This window comes from Helicoverpa zea, chromosome 5 (assembly GCF_022581195.2).
Source record: "Helicoverpa zea isolate HzStark_Cry1AcR chromosome 5, ilHelZeax1.1, whole genome shotgun sequence".
Taxonomy (NCBI): domain Eukaryota; kingdom Metazoa; phylum Arthropoda; class Insecta; order Lepidoptera; family Noctuidae; genus Helicoverpa; species Helicoverpa zea.
Window position 1 is genome coordinate 47,044 of NC_061456.1, and position 21,062 is coordinate 68,105.

At 42.6% G+C, this 21,062-nt stretch overlaps 2 protein-coding genes across 2 annotated transcripts; one reads left to right on the forward strand and one right to left on the reverse strand.

Moving 5' to 3' along the window:
* Positions 1 to 921: 921 nt before the first annotated feature.
* LOC124630280 (endoplasmin) lies at positions 922 to 9,876 on the reverse strand. The gene is made up of 13 exons (XM_047164094.1): positions 9,666 to 9,876; positions 9,309 to 9,404; positions 5,008 to 5,168; positions 4,685 to 4,939; positions 4,165 to 4,361; positions 3,916 to 4,087; positions 3,182 to 3,360; positions 2,917 to 3,100; positions 2,675 to 2,841; positions 2,206 to 2,374; positions 1,884 to 2,040; positions 1,603 to 1,805; positions 922 to 1,379 (listed from the first exon to the last, which is right to left on the reverse strand). Exons 1-13 carry the CDS (start codon positions 9,709 to 9,711, stop codon positions 1,041 to 1,043), a joined length of 2,325 nt encoding a protein of 774 aa, XP_047020050.1. The 5' UTR covers positions 9,712 to 9,876; the 3' UTR covers positions 922 to 1,040.
* A 6,568-nt stretch (positions 9,877 to 16,444) lies between these two features.
* Positions 16,445 to 17,250, forward strand: LOC124630700. The gene has a single exon (XM_047164663.1). The coding sequence runs from the start codon at positions 16,593 to 16,595 to the stop codon at positions 16,986 to 16,988; it is 396 nt and encodes a 131-aa protein (XP_047020619.1). The 5' UTR covers positions 16,445 to 16,592; the 3' UTR covers positions 16,989 to 17,250.
* The last annotated feature ends 3,812 nt before the right edge of the window (positions 17,251 to 21,062 follow it).

Consider the following 21,062-nt stretch of genomic DNA (forward strand, 5'->3'; position numbering starts at 1 on the left):
GCAGACCAATCGCAAACCAATCGAATGTCGTTGGATTACGATTGGTCTTTTTAACCGTTCAGGGGCCCGATTCTCCTAATTTTACTTAAAGCAACATTCGATTGACGTTCGACTCGATTCGACTGAGATCCGATTCCGACTCGATTACGATTGAAGCGTATGTGGCATTCCGCTATTTTTTCTTTGAACTAAACGTTTTTATCCTTTTCTGTCATTCAATAATGAATTATTTTGTCTGCAAATGATTTACGATTGCAAAATAATTGTACAGCAAACTACCGTATAGACCAAAATTACCAAAATAGCAGACCAATCGCACACCAATCAAATGTCAAGTTAATAATGTCAAAAATGAATATAAATCGAATCGCAATATGATCGCAATAACAGTTTTAACCATATCGGGCATTCTGCTACTAATATAAGACCAATCTTATTCCAACGACATGATTGGTTTGCGATTGGTCTGCTATTTATAGGTGATTTTGGTCTATACGGTAGTTTGCTCTACAATTGTTTGAAATAACATTTTTGTATGTGTATGATACTGTAATATTTATTTTTTATGCATGTCAATGTACATAGTATGTACCAGTGTCTACTCGAAGTTTGCATACCGATTGAGCGGTGAGATATACATGTACGTTATGTAATTTACCAAAACACCTGTACCTAATGCCGTGTCAAATAAAGATTTTTATTCTAATCGTAAATCATTTGCAGACAAAATGATTCATTATTGAATGACAGAAAAGGATGAAAACGTTTATTTCAAAGAAAAAATAGCGGAATGCCACATACGCTTCAATCGTAATCGAGTCGTGATTGGATCGCAGCCGAATGTGAATCGTATGTCGCTTAAGTAAAATTAGGAGAATCGGGCCCTGACCGTCGCGCGTTGTTCAAATACAATACACCACATAATAAATATAATTATAATTTATTTACATTACATTTAAGTTTAAATTCACATTCTCACACGAAGCATACCAAGTATAAAAAGTTACATCATCGTCACACACGTCGACACATCGACAGGCTCACAGCTCGTCGTGGTCGTCGGCCGCCAGCTCGTCGGCGTCGGCGTCGGGCGCGTCGGGCTCGTCGTCGTCCTCGGGCGCGGCGCCGGGCGGCAGGCCCAGCGCGCGCGCCAGCATGGCCTCCACGTCGTCGGCGAAGTCGCCGGCCTGCCCCTCCTGCAGCAGGTAGCCGGAGCGGATGGCGGCGGTGCGGTACAGCGTGTGCGCGGCGCGGAGCGTGTCGGGCTCGTCGGGCGCGTCCTGCACGCGGCGCAGCAGCTCCACGATGAGCGGGTGGCGCGGGTTGATCTCCAGCATCTTCTTCTGCGTCAGGTGGTGCTTGCGCTGCGCGTCGTCCGCCTGCAACCGATCTCCGTCAGCGTACGGTAGCGATACGCGATTCGATCAGCGTTCGAGCTGGGTCGAGTCGGCCGTTCGGTCGGCCGATCTACTAGAAGCCAAAATCTACTTCGCGACCGAACTGCCGTCTCGTCGTGATACTAGGGTACGCCCTATTATGGAATCGGAATAAGTAATAATATATACTGGGAGTAACGAATCGCTGAAAAACAAGCAAAATAACCTTCTGATGTGCGTTGGAGAGCGCGAGCCGCTCCATGTTGCCGGTCCAGCCGAAGGCCGTGGCGGCCAGCGCGGCGGGCGAGCGCTGCAGGCGCCGCGACACCACGCAGCGCGTCACCCACGTGCCCAGCGCGTTGCCCAGCCAGCTGGTGAGCGGCTCGAACTGCGCCTTGTACGCCTCCAGCCGCTCCTTCTGCGCCTCGTCTGCGGACACAACCCGCGTCAGTGCCGTCGTGCCACTCGCCCGTCTCCGATGACGTACCGAACGGAAAGATCACTCACTCTCTTCCAGGTCGAAGATCTCCTTAGCGATGTTCTGGAACTTCTTGCCGTCGTACTCGGGCAGCGAGGACAGGCAGTACTCGTCCACGGCCTCGGTGAGGTAGAGCACCTCGTAGCCGCGCTTCACCAGCCTCTCCGCGAACGGAGACTTCTCCACCTGCACACACACTTACGCTTATTGCGACTATCCTGGGTATCAGTCCAGCTATTCAATATACAAAGAACCTTGTCTTTAAACCATTTTTTTAAAATAAGGAATATAATTAATCCCTAAGCCAAAAATATTAAAGTTAGGGTGTGAAGGAACAACAGACGAGGGTACCTCAGCGCGGCTGGAGCCGGCGATGTAGTAGATGTGGTTCTGGCCGGGCTTCATGCGGGCCACGTAGTCGGCCAGGAACGTCATGCCGTCGCCGCGCGAGGAGTGGAAGCGCAGCAGCTTGGCGAGGCGCGAGCGGTTGCTGGGGTCCTCGATCACGCCCAGCTTCACGCTGCAACACCACCACTACTATCGACTCCAAAACTAATGCAAGGGTTTCTATGCGCTTTTACGAGACCAAGGATTCATGATGAAGAGTTTGGTAGGTATGTTCTATTAATGTATAACCCGCTCACGAGTACGTATTATAGTATGCTAGGTTATGTTAATTTCGTGCTATCTTGCCAGCAGTATTTATCTCTTCGTGAGTCGTTTCTAGACGTTAAAGCTTTTACCGTTCGAAATTTAATTCAATGTTTTAGTTTGAAACGGTAGCAAACAGGCGGTGCATGTAACACAGTTAGCTACTAACTTGGTGGAGTACTCCTTCCAGAAGGCGTCGTACTCGTCGTCAGGGATCTTCTTGAGCATGTCGAGCACCTTCCGCACGAGCTTCTTCTTGATGATCTTGATGAGCTTGTGCTGCTGCAGCGTCTCGCGCGACACGTTGAGCGGCAGGTCGTCGCTGTCCACGATGCCCTGCGGACAGAGGCCGGTGAGCGGGCTGCGGGGGCGGGGCGGGGCGGGGCGGGGGCGGCGCCGCTCGCCACTCACCTGGATGAAGGCGAGGTAGTTGGGCATGAGGTCGTTGAACTCGTCGGTGATGAAGACGCGGCGCACGTAGAGCTTGATGTGGTCGGTCTTGGTGCCGTAGCGGTTGAAGGAGTCGGCGGGCTGCACGCGCGGCACGAACAGCAGCGCGCGGAACGTCACCTCGCCCTCCGCCACGAAGTGCGCCCTGCACACACACGCGTTAGCGGAGCGTCAGCGGACCTAGCGCCGGCTGCCGGCTGCTAGTGCCGCAGACGGAGACACGTACTTGGCGAGCTGCGGCGAGGAGTCCTTGGTGAGGCTCTTGTAGAACGAAGTGTACTCGTCGTCGTTGACCTCGCTGGGCTTGCGCGTCCAGATTGGCTTGTTGTCGTTCATCAGCTCCCAGTCCCACACGGTCTTCTCGGTCTTCTTGGTTTCGGGTTTGTCTTCTGCAGCATCCTCGACCTGCCCTCAGAATATTTCAAAGTGGTGCTCACTGTTTTCAAATGTATCCATCTATTCTGAATCTACATTTATCACGCATATACTATCTACATATATGTATACTTCTTACTTCTATACAAAAGTAATAAAGATAAATATTTTATTTTGTTTGTGTATATAAACCCTTGGCTGAAACTACTGAACCGATTTGAAAAATTCCATTATTGTTGGAAAGCTATACTATCTCCGAGTAACATAAGGTCTCTGCACACAGCGGGCGCGGCGCGGCGGGACGGGACGGCGACGCGACACTGAGCAGTTGTAATGTACTAGATATTACGGAGGCCGCCACACAGAGCCGTCCCGCTCGGCGCGACGTGACGCGACGATCTAGTACATTGTGTCGCGTCGCCGTCCCGTCCCGCCGCGCCGCGCCCGCTGTGTGCAGAGACCAATAGGCTACATTATGTCCTGTTATAGACAAAATGATGTTCCTCATGAACGCTGGTGAAACCGCGGGAAAACGGCTCGTTGCAAACGAGATTTAAAGTATGTGTTAGTGAGAGGACAAGTTACCTGCGCATCGTCATCGGCGTCGGGCTTGTCGTCGGCGTCGGTCTCCTCCACGGTCTCGGTGCGCGACGCCCACAGGTAGATGGGGAAGTTGATGAACTGCGAGTACTTCTTGACGAGGTTGCGGATGGTGTCGGGCTGCAGGTAGTCGGCCGCCTCCTCCTTCACGTGCAGCCTGCGGACAGCGCGGCGTGAGAGCGGGCGGGGCGGAGCGGGTGCAGACAGCGCGAGGGACAGGCGGCCGCTACTCACGTGATGTGCGTGCCGCGCTTGAGGGTGTCGCCGCGCGGGTCCTCGGCCACGCTGAACGAGCTGGCGTCCGACTCCCACACGTGCTGCTTGTCGGCGTTGTTCTTCGACACCACGGTCACCTTGTCGGCCACCAGGAATGCAGAGTAGAAGCCCACGCCGAACTGGCCGATCATGTCGTTCATCTCCTGAGCGCCGCTCTGCAAACAGACGAACGTTAGGTGGGCTCGGGCGCGTGCACGAGGCGGTCGGGGCGCGAGCGTACTGTTACGGAGTGGGTCGGAAAATGGTTTAAAAAAAAAAAACTATTTAATTGACTAAAATAAAAATGTATTGGAAAATAATTAGAATTACACGAAAGTAGAAAGAAAGTTGCCCGACGGAAGTCCAATCCAAAACTAAAGAATAATTGGTATCGCTAATTAAAATAACATCGGTTTCCTATTGCATTGACGTCAATGCAATGGGAAACTCAGCAATTTATTTTATATTTGAAACAGGGGTTATTTCGATATAACAGTACCTTCTCCGCGTCCTGCATCTTGGAGAGGAACTCGGCAGTGCCGGACTTGGCGATGGTGCCGAGGTTGTTGATGAGCTCGTGGCGCGACATGCCGATGCCGGAGTCGATGATGTGCAGCAGGCGCTTCTCGGGCTCGGCCTTGATGCGGATGCTGAGGTCGGAGTTGGCGTCCAGCACGTCGCGGTCCGTCAGCGACAGCAGCCGGATCTTGTCGAGCGCGTCCGACCCGTTGGAGATGAGCTCCCGCAGGAATATCTGCAAGCACACAGCGGTGAGCGGCGCCGGCCAGTGGGAGCCGGTCGGCGCCGCCCGCGATCCGTTACCTCTTTGTTCCTGTACAGGGAGTTGATGATGAGTTTCATCATGCGGTTCACTTCTGTCTGGAAGGTGTAGTTCTGCGCGTGCTCTTTCATCTCTCGCATCTGCGCCACACTTAGTCCGTCCGGAGAAATGGCCTCCTCCTCTCGCAGCACAGCTTCCGCATCTGACAAAATCCATTTCATTCTCTACATTTGGTTGCATGAATCATGTCTGTGGTGAATACACACTAATGCTGTTTTACATGTAACGACTACGAGTGAAAATGACAGATAGAATAATCACGGGTAACGCGTTACCCCTCAGCAAAACTGGCTGTCATCTTTCTGGGTTTTGATTACCCGTAACGAGTGCCGATTACGAAACTCCAAAACCACAAATTTAACGGGCCTGCCGAACCACGGAGGAGCTCGTCACGACACAATGGTCACCAATCCACGGACCGACCGCGTCCAGCAATGCTAACCGATTGATATGTGTAGTTGTTACTAAGTGTTAGCGACGCGCTCAATTAGTATAGTTATGTAAAAGAACATATTACTTCCTGAGATTACTTCTTTAAAATAGTGTCCATAGTAATATAGTAAATAGTTTATGCCGGCTCTTGCCGGCAAGAAACTATATGCACGGAGTCTTCTCCATGATATCTTTTTGGAACCGTGCACTACTAGTGTGTCGTTAGCCTGCAAAGGCTTATTTGAAATAAAAAACATTTGAACCTCTGTTTTTTCGTTGTTATTTGTTATGAACATGGAGATTTATTTAGTAAAACACGTTTTTTAATAAATGAAAAGGAAACCTATTAATGAATATAAGCACTGCGATGTCTGTTTGTCGACATGGTAACGATAAAATAAAATAAGTATCATTGCTAATACCCCTAGCAACTCGACATATCGATATATCTACTCAATCAAAGCAGTTCCGTTAGAGAGCACCACGAGCGAAGGCTACAGAAAACATGGACAGTTCGCGTTCTGCCGAGGGCGCTACAGCCGCGGAGGGCGCGGGCCCCGCGTCGGGCCCCGCGCCGGGCTCCGCGCCGGGCGACACGGCCGCTGAGGGCCGCTCGCTGCACGCGCGTTCTTTCAAGTTGCGCTTTGCGTCGCAGCGCGAGCAGGGGCGCTCCTACGTGTCGCTCGTGAAGCCCCTCGGGCTACGTAAGTCGGTGTATTCCTACCCGTGGAAAAATTATAAATAGGCACCAAATTTTTGACACTAAACTCTAAAATTTAACTCCAACGTGGCGTTGGCGTGCCTTTTTACCGTGGTAAACTAGGAAACCTTATGGTTTTGCCCTGTCTATCTGTCCGTCCAAGTAAGTAGTAAGTGTAAGTAGTATTGGTGTGTGCAGCCGCCACGGTGACGGGCAAGTTCTACGTGCGCGAGCAGGCGGGCGCGGGCGACGCCGAGCGCGAGCGGCGCGCGCTCTCGCGCATTCACGACATGTTCGGGCGCGGGCCACGCGACAAGTACCCCGCTCCGGTGACCAGCTCGCAAGTGTTAGTCTACTTTGTTGCATTTTGTTTATGCATGCAAGCGATGTGACATTCGTGCGGATAAGTGAGCGTGTGGCGCAGGGTGGGCTGGCACGCGGCGGGCGCGGCGCGGCCGGACGCGCGGCTGAGCCACCACATCCGCGACTCGGCGTGGCTGAAGGCGCGCCTGTGCGTGCTGGCCGCGGACGACAAGCTCAAGCAACGCTAGTGTAGGTATATATCAGGGGATGATTACAATAAAGAACAAGAGCACTTTCTAACGGATTTTTCTCTTGGTTCTCTATGTCGCGCGGTTGTCGCCCGTTTTATGTACATTGAATTTAGCAAATCAGCACTGGTAACATAAAGGCTATATTTTATCTCAGTAGGGGCAGTGGTTCTCACGGGACGTGTGTGAAATCGCGGGAAAACGGCTAGTTTATTATATGTATAACGTTATTTAGGATTTATAATTTTTTTTAATGCGAACCTCTTTTTAACCAATGTGATCTCATCTTGTAGTATTGAGAAAACTTTCAAACTTTAGTTCCTATGTCGGTCAACTTCACAAATGATGCGGTAGGTCTTGCCGCGACACTCGATACCGGCAGCACCGAGAGAAGAACACAAGAGCTCGTCGATGCACATGCGTTTGCGAGCGACACTGTTACGAACGTTAGTAGGCAGCTTTACAACCGTTTACAACAGAAAACTCAACTTTTAATAATGAAAAAATATTATAACTGTAATGCTACGGTAACACGCGCGCCGGGCAGCCCGGCGGGCTGCCTGGCGGGCTGCGCGGCATGCAGCCCGTCCCGGGCCGGCGGAAATTCAAGCTGTTCACAAGCACGCCGTCGTGTCAGTCAGTGCAATATGGCGAGCAGCGAGGATCTCGGTGTTGTTGCTGCCATTTCCTTTGGCTTAAATTATTTTTATTGGTAAAGAAGCAAAATGATGAACGACGTTGACCATTCCGCCATGTAGTAATCTCCGATCGTAGCGACTTTCCTAGCAACGTTGAATGAAGATCTACTGGTCGCGAAAGCGCAGGAGAGACTGACTGCCCGAGCGCGTGTAAACAGTCGCCGGGCGCCCGCACATTCATCCTTTGAACTTTGCCAAAAAACCGACACTTGCCCGATTCGCGGCATTCACGTTCACAGGCGCGTTCACGGGCTCGGGCGTACCATTTACACGCTCGTGAACGTGAATGTGCTCGTTAAATGTAGAGTTGAACGCGCGCGTGTGATCTTAGCATAAGGTAATTAGGAATGAATATCGCTCTGGCTGGCTTAAACTGGCTATCAGTGCAAACTACTTATGTATGGTCATGATACAGAAACTGGATGTAGCTCACTAGACTTTTTTCTGTTGTGGGCAAGCACTATATCTTCTAAAAAACAGAAATCAGGAGACAGAAACTTTTATCTATTATATTATAGAAAATGATAATTATCAAATATCTACTTCCTCCTATATGACAGACAATTTTCTCAATCAAATCAACTGTTGTTAAAAATTTTATGATATTAAATTATAATCAACTCGACTGAGCTTATCAGTCAGGTTACAGTATAAAGATTAAGATAAACAAGTATGGAAAAAATAATCCTTCTGATTTATTATCACTAAAATAAAAATTGATCAACAAGACGAACTTGTAGCTCAGTAAAAACCCACATGGATTGATCGATTATAAGACTAAGCAACGCGGTCAGTCCAAGGATAGGTGACAATCTTGTTGTGACGAGTTCTTCAGTGTTTCCGAAGGCACGATAAACTGGAAGGTCATGGCTGTCATTAGTACATCTTTGGTGGTTTTTATGGGTAGTCAGAAGCCAGAGTCTGACAACCAGTAACCTTAGTAATGGGTATTGGTTTGCCTGGGTAACTGGGTTGTGGAGTTGAGGTAGGCAGTTGTTCCATGTAAAACACTGATTCTAAGCAGCATCCAGTTAGACAGTAATCTAATTAAGTTGAGATAATTTGAAGTTGAGTATGGGCATGTAATGAGGCAGAATGACACGCATGCAGCAAAATGTGTGCTAAGATGGATGGATTACCTGAAAGGTGACATGAATAAGAAGGGTGTAAGTGTCAGTATGACGTGACAGGGAAGAATAGAAGCAGAAGACATTTTCTGCAACCCCAAATAAAATTGGGAACAGGGCAGGAAGAAGAAGATGGGTTATTTAATTATGAAATAAAACAATACAGTTTACGCGCAATTAATAAATGTGAAAGTTGGTTTCATTGGATGGATGTTTGATCCTCTTTCATGCAAAAACTAGTGGATGAAACTTGCCAATAATATAGCTTAGGTATATCATATTAACCCACAGGATGAAGCTAGTTCTTTATAACTAAGTCGGATGCAGTGACTTTGCATAAAATGACCTGTTGATTACAGTGACATGTTACTTATAGCAAGATAATTTTTTAAATGATCTGAATTCTAACTCCCTTGGCAGTAGGTATTTGATTGACTCATACAATAACTGTTGACTTATTATTTAAGAAACATAATTATTACATATGTATGCATCCTAATTATTTCTGTTTTTTATGTACTTATCACCATTAAGATAAATGCATACACAAGATTATTTTCTACAGAGTGCTTGTATGATGTCCACTTAGTATGACCATGTTTGTAATTTCCCTTCAAAGTAGAAACAAATGAATTTAACTGTATCTACTAAGTTATCATCAACTTGCTAAATCAATGTTAAGTAGGTATACTAAGTAGGTATGCTGTACAGTATGCAACAATATCTCTGTAACGTAACAATAAATGGCCGGCGAGGCAACAAGCTCGAGCTCACCAGTGCGGGAAGCCTCACGCGACGCGCCCAGGTCTGCGTCCACCGTCACCTCCTCCACCGAGCCCACACCGACGCCCTCCTGTGCCCGCGAACATCCTGAAACATTTATTATAACATAACAACAAACTGACTAACATTCATTAGCAAACCGTCGCACCTACAGAAATTTCTAGTGGCCGCAACTTAAGAAATAAAATGCAGTACCTCCGGAAGTACAAAAACTAACACAACGATAAATATTTTGACATATTTTTAAACAGTAGCAATAACAAATTTCTTTCATAAATCGTGAAAAATATATACTTCAATTAACAAAACGCATATATAAAATAAAAAAGCGCTACGTAGACAACTTACCTGCGAGTAACAGGACGCCGCATCCCAACAAAAGAAAATACTTCATAGTGAGTTTCAGAAAGCTTACAGTACGTTGTTAACTGCTCGTTGGAATATTTTGTTCAAAGACAGAAATACATTTAAACTAAACCAGAACCTTGCGGTCCACGTTCACTTTAAACGCCGCTCGTTCGCTTCGCCAGGCATAAACTAAAATGAGCTATGGATTTGGATTTAGTTTTCGGCCTCGTATTGGTTATTTGATTATTATTGGTAGTTCATACGTTAACCGACTCATGGACAAATAGAAAGTACACACGACATTATACCAGCAAATAGTAGATAACGAAAACCAAATGTCGTTTTTTCATTGGCTAAAACACCGCAGCACAACATCAAGTCAATTTTATTTGAAAGTGACAGATTTCACAGATTCTCAAACAGAGAGATTAAGCTGCTGCTGGAACCATTTTGAGATCGGAATTATTTATAAGTCAATAAAGCTTATAAGTCAATGGCTGGAACCGAGTAGTATCCAATGATGGAGATAGAATCCTTTTAATTTTTATTCCCTATGTTTTAAATGAGGAATTTTATTTTTTATTTTCCTACCTGATACCTAGATGGTGCTGATCTTAATACGTGACTGCAATTTAGTTTTGAGGTCGTGTAACGAAACGTACTTGTAATCAACAATTAAAAAAATTGGAAATATGATAAAAATCGAATATACGGAATATACGGAAAAAGCATCGATATATATTATGTTGACATGGAAAGGGAACGTAGGTCATTGGCGGTTCGAAGTAACATGCTGGCCCGCAGGTTTGTGTGTTGTAGTGAACAAGTTAAAGTCACACTTTTTAAAGCCTACTTAGCCTACCAGACTTTCTACACGTGCAGCCTGTGGTTCAGATATACACAGAGAACGCTCAATGCCCTACGTGTCCAATATAACAACGGATTTAGGATGTTGTTAGGGTTGCCCCGTTTCTGCAGTGCCTCCGGTATGTTTGCGGAAGCCAGGGTAGACGGCTTCCATGCTATAATACGCAAGCGGCTCGCATCATTACTGAGCAGAGCCAGGAGCAGCACCAACAGCATCCTACAGGTTATTGCGGAAAAGCAGGACTCAAACATCCTGGGCCCCGATTCTCCTAAGTTAATAATGTCAAAATCGAATAGAAATCGAATCGCAATATGATCGTAATAGCAGTTTTAACCATATCGGGCATTCTGCTACTAATAAAAGACTAATCGTATTCGATTGACATTTGATTGGTGTGCGATTGGTCTGCTATTTTGATGATTTTGGTCTATACGGTAGTTTGCTGTACAATCATTTTGCAATCGTAAATCATTTGCAGACAAAATGATTCATTATTGAATGACAGAAAAGGATAAAAACGTTTATTTCAAAGAAAAAATAGCGGATGCCACATACGCTTCAATCATAATCGAGTCGGGATTGGATCTCAGTCGAATCGAGTCGAACGTCAATCGAATGGCGCTTAAGTAAAATTAGGAGAATCGGGCCCCTGAAGGCATTTATACGTGCTCAAGTTCTGTAATCTTTTTTGTGCAGGTATGAATCTTAATTATTTTGTAACTATGTATGGATATCGATCTGAAATAAAGACTTTATTATTATTTGTATGTCTCTTTCCGACCACGGGACTACAGAGTCCCGGATTTTTGGGAGGCGAACGTGGGGCCGAAGCCAACACGCTGAAGCCCTTTTGAGACAACTTTAATGAAATGGTGACACAAAACCGACGATTATCCCTGTATACACTATAGAAATGTACCCAAGGACAATCCCCGGTTCTGTGCTAAACTATTGCTAACTATGGATGAAAACTACTCGGGCTATTGTGATGGGATGCTAATGGACTCGGAATGGGGAAACTACGGGAACTATGGCACCTGCCGATAACAATGTAATAAATACACGTAACTGGTGGAGACTCGCCAACTCACTTACTGGGCCCCCGGGTATCAGTCGCTAAATCGCAACAAGGGGGCAACAGGTACATGAGCGGCTGAAGGGTGAGGATACCTCGGCGGACTTATTATATGGGAAAAAGAGAAAAGAAGTCTGTCAGATTATCCGAATGACTCAAAAGATTTTGAAAACAATTTGTCCAGAATTCGGAATTTCTTAGGTCCCGGCTCAAAAGGCTCGGAGCAATGTTTTTTTTTTAACCTGGTAAGTAAAGGCTCACTAACAGAATATTTTACTTTTTTAGTGATTAGGTATTATTAAAAATAAACTGTACATTATTTTAATGTAAACTAATTCTATATTTACATAAAAAAGTAACTTAAAACTGGTAGAGGGCATCGATCCTGTAATGTACCCAAAAGGCTGGCGGCATGGGCGGCATTATGCCACGCGCGCGCGGCGCATTGATTGAATAAGTTAAACTTTAGGCGAAATCATAGAGTATAGTAATCATCGATATACAGGGTTACTGGTAAGTAGACCGCATCCTTTCAGGAGGTGATAGTATAGGTCAATACGGACAAATTTGACCCTGGGATACACTGGGCAAAAGTTGACCCGTTTCGAGATAATCGAATTTCAAGATCTTTTCTTTACAAGTCGTCTAGGTACACGAATACATTTTTATTATTAGTTAAAAGTCTCGTTTCTGCGGATTTTTGTGTGTTTTGTGCCTTTTTGGATAGCCAGATAGATGTAGATGTTTTTTAAGTATTCTGCACAAAAAAATGAAGAGTAACATTTTTGAGAAAATAACTACTAAAAAAGTAATTGCTGTTCGCTATAATTTCCTCTGTGATTTGTACAGTTTTATGGTTTGTTATTATGAAGTGATTCATCTTCTATCCAAAAACACACAAAAATCCACAAAAACGAGACTTTTGACTAATAATGAAAATTTATACATGTACCTAGACGACTGATCTTGAAATTCGATTATCTTGAAATGGGTTAACTTTTGCCCAGTGTATCCCAGGGTCAAATTTGTCCGTATTGACCTATACTATCAGCTCCTGAAAGGATGCGGTCTACTTACCAGTAACCCTGTATATGTACTACGTACTAGATAGAACGTTCCGAACAAAAACCTTACCACACTGAAATGCACTGCAGACTATGCATTGCCCAAAATGGCAAATCAGAGCGATTTTGACATCTGCGTCAGATGGATGTCTATGAACTATTCGAAAGTCAAGTTAGGGCTGATTTTTCAATCATCAGTTAACTTCTATCTGAAGAATAAATATGGCGGTTTGACATATTTTCCCATCGATATATATGTACTACGTACTAGATAGAACGTTCCGAACAAAAAGCTTACCACACTGAACTGCAGTGCAGACTATGCAGTGCCCAAAATGGCAAATCAGAGCGATTTTGACACCTGCTTCAGATGGATGTCTATGAAACGACAATTATAAAATAGAAAATACATATCAAGGTATAAACTTACACATATAAACTAATTCGAGAGTCAAGTTAGTAAAATTACACGCTGTTCATGCTTTTACAACGCTTGTATATCATACTTTTCATTTATAATTCAATTTTACAAATATGCATTAATTTGTTCCCGCCCGCCATCTTAAATTATGGATTAAGAAAATCGTGCAGAAACAGATGTGCCATAAAACTGGCAGTAGGTAAAATATCAATGAAAACAGACTTCACTTTGTCATGGTATGTTCTTACTTTCAAGAAAAAATAATTAAATTCGCGAAAATTTGTGATAGCCCTCTTAAGAAAAAAAAACATCGTAATTAATATTAAAAACCCTAAAAATAAGTTCCTGGTTTTAATATATTACATGATTTTGCATTCAATTAGATATAAATAAACTTTTTGATATATTACATGATTTTGAATTCACTTAGATATAAACTTTTTGAGTAATGAAAAATGTAGGCAAAATACGAGCGACACTTCTGCAATTAACATCAATGAGGATGACTACATGTCACAATACGTCATCGAGATGTCAACAGACGACATAAGCGGGTAAATTATTTGTATGGATGTTCTTGTCTATCGCTAGAATATATGTCAATGTATTTTCCATACAAAAGCTGTCAAAACGTCAAACATATTCCTCAGATAAAAGTTATCTGGCGATTGAAAAATCAGCCCTTAGTAAAATTACACGCTGTTCATGCTATTACAACGCTTGTATATCATACTTTTCATTTATAATTCAATTTTACAAATATGCATTAATTTGTTTCCCGCCATCTTAAATTATGGATTAAGAAAATCGTGCAGAAACAGATGTGCCATAAAACTGGCAGTAGGTAAAATATCAATGAAAACAGACTTCACTTTGTCATGGTATGTTCTTACTTTCAAGAAAAAATAATTAAATTCGCGAAAATTTGTGATAGGTCTATGTGATAGGATCTTAAGAAAAAAAACATCGTAATTAATATTAAAAAACCCTAAAAATAAGTTCCTGGTTTTAATATATTACACGATTTTGCATTCACTTAGATATAAATAAACTTTTTGATATATTACATGATTTTGAATTCACTTAGATATAAACTTTTTGAGTAATGAAAAATGTAAGCAAAATACGAGCGAAAATATTATGTCACTTTTGCAATTAACATCAATGAGGATGACTACATGTCACAATACGTCAACAAGATGTCAACAGACGACATAAGCGGGTAAATTATTTGTATGGATGTTCTTGTCTATCGCTAGAATATGAAACAGATTAACTTTTGCCCTGTGTATCCCATGGTCAAATTTGGCCGTTTTGACCACTGACCTCTATATTTACCACTGGACAGGCTGTTGTCAACGTGCTTTTGTGCCCGTTTGATAATCACCATTTTGGCGCTGTTAGACGTAGCGAGTGTTCGTGGTACTAAAATTATTTTACAGTGAACCAATGAACAAACTGGAACAAACACGTCTCTCACAGCCATTTGAAATTATACGTCAAAATTAGTTCTGTGGACACTCGCTTAGACGAGACCAAAGAGTAAAGTAATATATAGGGAAAAGAGAGCCCACTCACGTGTTATTCTTGCAACCCAATTTGACAATGCGCCATCTTTCTCTAAATTGGCCCCGAACTACCTACATAGCTATAGCTCTTTGATTATATATATGTCTAGATGTAGCGTCGAGTGCGCGCAAGCGTGGAAAAAAATGTCGATGTACTGTTCATCGACAGGAGCTTTCCCGTCAATCAGAACAGATCGTGCCGCTTAACTGTCAAAACGTATTACGCGCGCTAACTAAAATACAAATAACAGAGATAAAATGACGACATGTGCAATTAAAGTCTGCCGGAATTATAAAGGAAGGCCAAAAAGTGCCAATAACATCACCTAGCATCGGTAACTGACCCAGAAAATAAATATTTGTTTTTTGTAATTATGTTTACTAAATCACACCATATTGTATCAGTGTTGCCAGTTCTGTTTTTCATTTTCCCAACTTCACGTGTTTATGTTATGTATAAAGGATATTTTTTTAAGCATTGCGCAAAAAAATAATAGGCATAATTTCTATTTTTATTGCTCGGATAGACATTTTCTGATTCTCCAAAATATTATCTACTATTATTTGATTAGTAAATTGTGGTCATCAACGTAACATCATTTTTTAATAGAATTCCAAGTAATCCTATTGCTAGGAGTCAGTGGATAGACTGCATTAAAAAAAGCCGCGGAGATGCGATGTGGACACCAGCAAAAAATAGCGTAGTGTGTTCCGATCACTTCCGCAGCAAGGACATGAGTACTGTCGACAAGATAGGGCGCCGAAGACTTACAAAAGGAGCAGTGCCAAGCAAGGTTCAATTTTCTATAAAGTTATAGTTAAACCGAATAACACTATGTATACAAACTTATTTAATTAGTCTATTTTTTTTTTCATTATTTATGGGAGAATCGTAGAAGTTGGTATCATTATTTACGTCAACGCGCAGTGTAAAATGACACCTACACGCACACATGCATAACAATTTTGTCTCTGCTTCTTTGTTGGGATTGTATGGTGACACTCCATCTAGACATATATATAATCAAAGCTATAGCTATAAAAATATTATAATTATGCATCATATTCAACATTTTCTATTAGGGTAAGTAGCACCATATAACTATAACATTGGTTATCGTTATAGTTACATGGTGCTACTTACCCTAATAGAAAATGTCATCGTTAATATAGTAAAAGGTCGAAGGAAAACAAATAATTATTATATATTACTTTTTATTTACGCGTGTATGCGGAATGCAAAAAACCGCCATATTGATATTATTATGATCGGTTTTGTTAAGTTACTTGGAATACTGACACCAGGTCTTTTTAGATGAAATTTGATATTTGTGCTTTTTTAAACCGTATTTAATTTATTCGCCTATTATATCTTTTTTTAAAGTGTCTAATATTTTCCTCATACTTTTCTCTAATTAATATTGCATAAATAATTTTATATTAACAAACAAAATCGATTATAGTGTAGTGCCATCTGTTGGTAATTTAAGGTATCTTTTAGATAGTAAATAGTTTCCGGGCCAAATAAAAGGTGGCGACTCTTCGTTTACTTAGCTGTCAAAATGTACGGAGTGTCCTCCCCCTGGACGAGACGTACGGAACAGCCGGTCCAGTGTGTAAACATAGAGGTCAGGGGTTTTGACCTATACTATCACCTCATGAAAGGATGCGGTCTACTCACCAGTAACCCTGTATATCGATGGCGAAATATAAGCCTGCCGTGAAAAATAAATAATGAAGTTTACTATCAAAATGACAATGACAACATTGACAACAAAAATTGACAATGACATATTTTTCTCATTGTAATGACTACACTACTAACAGAAAGAAATGCAGATCACTTTTGTAAATTTGCGATTGTAATTTTAATATTCATTTATTGAATGCTGCAACTGCTGCAAGACACAAGGTACAATCATTTCTGATAAATGGAGATCAGGAAACCTCAAGTTACAAGTTCACGGAAAGACATTACTTATAAACCAAGTGCATGGAGTGTGCATCAGTTTGAAATATGGAGCGGTGAGCTGTTGTGCAAAGCTGTAGCGTTGCGCGTCGATGGAGCCCTGCTGCTCTGGGTCGGCAGCGGCGGCGCACCGGAGCTGAGCGAGGTGGCGCTGGGCATGCCGGGAGCGGGCCGCGCGGCGCTGGCCACCACGCTGGTGGGCGCGGACGGCGCTGCGACGGCGCTGGCTCGCCGCCTGTCCGCCGCGCTCGCTCGACCTGTTTACGTGTGCAGCGGCCTTGTGTTCGACCGCTTTACGATGCCACTCGTCGAAAGTGGACTTATTACAGAAATTAAAAGCAGGCCAGAATGCTTTTAGACTTGTGACTACTCTAAATAAGAAAGAAGCCAGTGTGCCGGCTTATTGCGATATTAAAATTTGATTGTTACCCTAAAAGATAAGTGGAATAAAGTGCAAATGTGCCAAATGGATGTAATCTTGTTACATCAGAGAACACCTTGGGGGGAGGGGAAACTCAGTTTCTTGCATTTTGTGCAGATTTTGTATTTCATTGTTCTTTCCAGGTGACCATAAAAAGTGTACAAGATAATATCTATTACGCCACTTGCTGAAACTCAAATGCTCAATGTTTTTCCTCAAATATGTTGGAACAAGCTGTTCTGACAAAAGTATAACAATGTTCATGAAGACATTTTTATATTTGATATCAGTCTAGTAATAAAACAAAATACGTACATGAATTGACGAAGTTTGATTGAAGATGATTGACGAAGTTTGAGCATTTGTGAATGCTCAAACTTTGTCAAACATCTTTAATGTCAGATTGACAATGCAGAACAGCATAGTAGTGCAGGGTCGGTTCATATTTGACGGAAAATGTGTCGAGCGTATCGTAAATGTATGATTGACGTACTAACGCATCATCGGTTAGGTGTGAATGATTGAATGTTTTATCGTATATTTGTCTGTTTTGGCGTTACGCGACCGAAAATACGCGACGTATGTTCCGTCAGATATGAACCTACCCTAACGGTCATTAAATTATCCTGAGTTGTGAACTGTTTGTTGGTTACATAGAGTAAAAAGTTTGGTAGGAGTTTTATAAAGGAGTCTTCTTGAAAATGAAGACAAACATGATGACTGCATTATAATATTGTGCTTATCATGCCAAGCTGGCAAGCTCCCATGGTCTATGTAAGTGTGCAGGGGACATAACTGTCAATAGGGTTGTTATAAAGAGTTGTTTTCAGTGCCTTCATACAACTGCTATGTGAATGATGACAAAAATATAATGAAATTGGCAAGTCAAATGTTTGCGGTTGGTTCGAGTGTGGGTAAACATAAACATCATGTCATTACAAGTTCCATAAAGTTTCGGAAGGCAAAATATATTGCTGTCATTTGAACATCTCAGCTGTCATTGTCCCGCCCACCCCTATGTTGGCCCCTGCTGCCTATGTTCTGCTCCCTGATAAGAACCATGGAACTATTACTTATGAGCCTGCAAGGCTCTAGTACCTATTCATGCTTCTCAGATATTTGGATGACAGTAACTTCTACATAGGTTCTAGTTAATTTGCTCTACAGTAAGTTTTTTTCATAAGTTTTTATTCTTTTTGTATTCAAACAAGTATATTGGATTATTCATTTTGATGTGTAATTAATAATAGGTATCCCTATTTAAACCATGACACTTGTGACATTGCAAAATTAACATATACGTATGACGTCGGATGTCCGAAGTTACCTACTATACCAAAAAATCGAACTTTCGAAGTTCATGTAACTCACCTAGTGAGAAAAAAATAAAACATATTTGGAACTAATTACTGCGTGCGACACCGTAGGCGTTTATTTTTGACATTATTAGCTTAGCAGAATCGGGCCCCAGGGACTTGATTCTGTTAAGTTAATAATGTAACAATTGAATCGCAATAGCCGTTTTAACCTTAGCGGGCATTCTGCTACAAATATAAGACCAATCTTATTGACATTTCATTGGTTTGCCATTGATTTCTCATTTGGTCTCTCTATCTAAGGAGTAGTCTGCTCTTCGATCATAATGCAATCGTAAATAATTCATCATCGCAGACAATATGATTCATTAATTCATTATTGAATCACAAAGAACGATGAAAACGTTTACCCATATTCCAATATACTTCGAACAAACGAGCAGTATAAAATCTTTAAGGTCTAACATCGGCTTCCCAAGGTGCGTGTTTTCGCGGACGCACGCCGACGGACGCCGACCAGCACGCACGACGCACCGTGGGAATGGCCTCGTGCGTGGTCGTTTGCAACGTCTGCAGCGGTGCGCCGGTATCCGTCGCGAGGCGGTAACTTCAAAGGTGCGGACAGGGATTTTATGTCATTCGTTAATTTTCTACCGTGATCCCACTGTCATGTGTGACAAAACACAAAATAAATAAAATTAGATATATCTAATTCAAATGTTAATGTAAGTGTATTATATAGACATATTAAGTCGTTAAACGACTTTTGCTGTATGCTGATATCCACCAGCGCCGTGGTTTCTTTTTACTTTTACTACTTGTAGATCGCATAATTTGGTACTTGTTAATTAATATCACAGCCGCTGCTGCAGCGACGACACGTTCTCTTTCACTTTGCATTTTGAAATGAAATAAAAGATCTGCACAGACCGACACGCACCGTGGGAAGAGCCCTGTCCGTGTGCGTTGCCGTCCGTGCGCGTCGGCTGTGGTGCGTGAGGATCCGCAGAATCACGCACCGTGGGAACCAGGCTTAACTGCCACACTCAGAGTCGTTTAATGGTTACTTAAGTTGCTCCTTAGTATAGATTTAAAAAAGCTCACTCTCAGAGACAATTAATGATCCGTTACCATCCTTTAATGACAATTAAAGTTAAGTACAGCAAAACCTTTACTTACTGCCACACTCAGAATGGATACTTAAATTAGTCCTAATGAGTCCTTAACTAACTATCATTAAATCTGTTAATGAACGATACATCCCAGAGACGAAATTTAAGGGTTCATTAGTTAATGACAGCTTTAAGTATCCGTAGGGCAGAGTATCGTCAAATTGTCTTTGATAATGCTTATCGATAAACGAAAGGTGTAGCCGCACCTTAAAATGTGAAATTATTAAGTAGCAAAAACTGTTATTTAAATACATGAAAACCTTGTATATCAACAATAGAAATAAGAATTTGTTAATTTCGGGATCGTTTTAACGTAAAAACACCTATTTTCGTGTAAATGATATAAAGTACATGGAAACTTTTTTCTGGTATCACTGTCAATATTGTACTGTCAGTGTCAAGGTTACGTTTAAAATTCTTGTTCCGTTAACCGTCAGGAAGATTCGAATTTTGAGTTGGTGGTGTTCACATGTGGTTTTCTTCTCAACGCAAATTTTGAGCTATATTTGTGCTTTTTTGGTGTTTTCTGTGGTGCCTGCTTAGTTTTGAGTGTGTTTTATATGTAGATTTGTGTTTCATTATTCATCATTTCATCTGTAAGTAGTCTTGTATTTTAATTAATTTTGTGCGACGTCGGCGTATGCCAATAAATAAACATGGCGGACAAACAGGGGCCGCCGGGACGCCCTCCCGACCCCTCATGTACTTCTGCAATTGAAACAGTAATGACCGTCCCATTGTCTAAATTTGAGGCAATGGAAGCGGAAACTTCAACTCATAAGAGAAAGCATCCTAGTCAGGACGAGGATGTTACTGATGTTAATAATGTTAATGCTACAAAACGCGACCGAGTCACCCCTCCATCATTGGTGTCACGTTCTAAATATACCAACTTAGATAGGGAGCCATATCTGGTATATGTTTCCTTCACGGATTCAGACTCCACTTCTGGATCCACCCTTCACCCCATAAGATTTGGTCAATTAATGCAAAAATTAAACATTAAGAATATTAAATTAGGCGGGATCAAGAGAATTGGCAGAAATAAGATCTCAGTGGAGTTTGAAAGCCATGAGGATGCTAATATCTTTATTGAAAGCCCAGCTATTAAGCTCAAAGGTTTTGTTTCTACTATTCCCACCTTCAACATCACAAGGATGGGGGTAGTGAAGGGTGTACCAACTGATTGGTCAGAATTAGAGGTCATCGACAATCTTAAGTCCCCCCATGCTAAAATGTTGAAGGTGAGACGCTTAAATAGGAGGGTTGTCAATGAAGGTAAGTCGGAGTGGGTCCCTACATCAAGCGTGGTCGTCACATTTGATGGTCAGGTCCTCCCGGATCGCGTCTTTTGTTTTTATAATTCGCTCCCTGTGGAGACATATAACTACCCCACTGTTCAATGTTATGCATGCTGCAAATACGGGCACACTAGACCCAATTGCAGGTCTAAGCCACGATGCTTCCGTTGTGGTGGGGATCACCTTGGGGATGGTTGCTCTGTTGAGGATCCCAAATGTTTA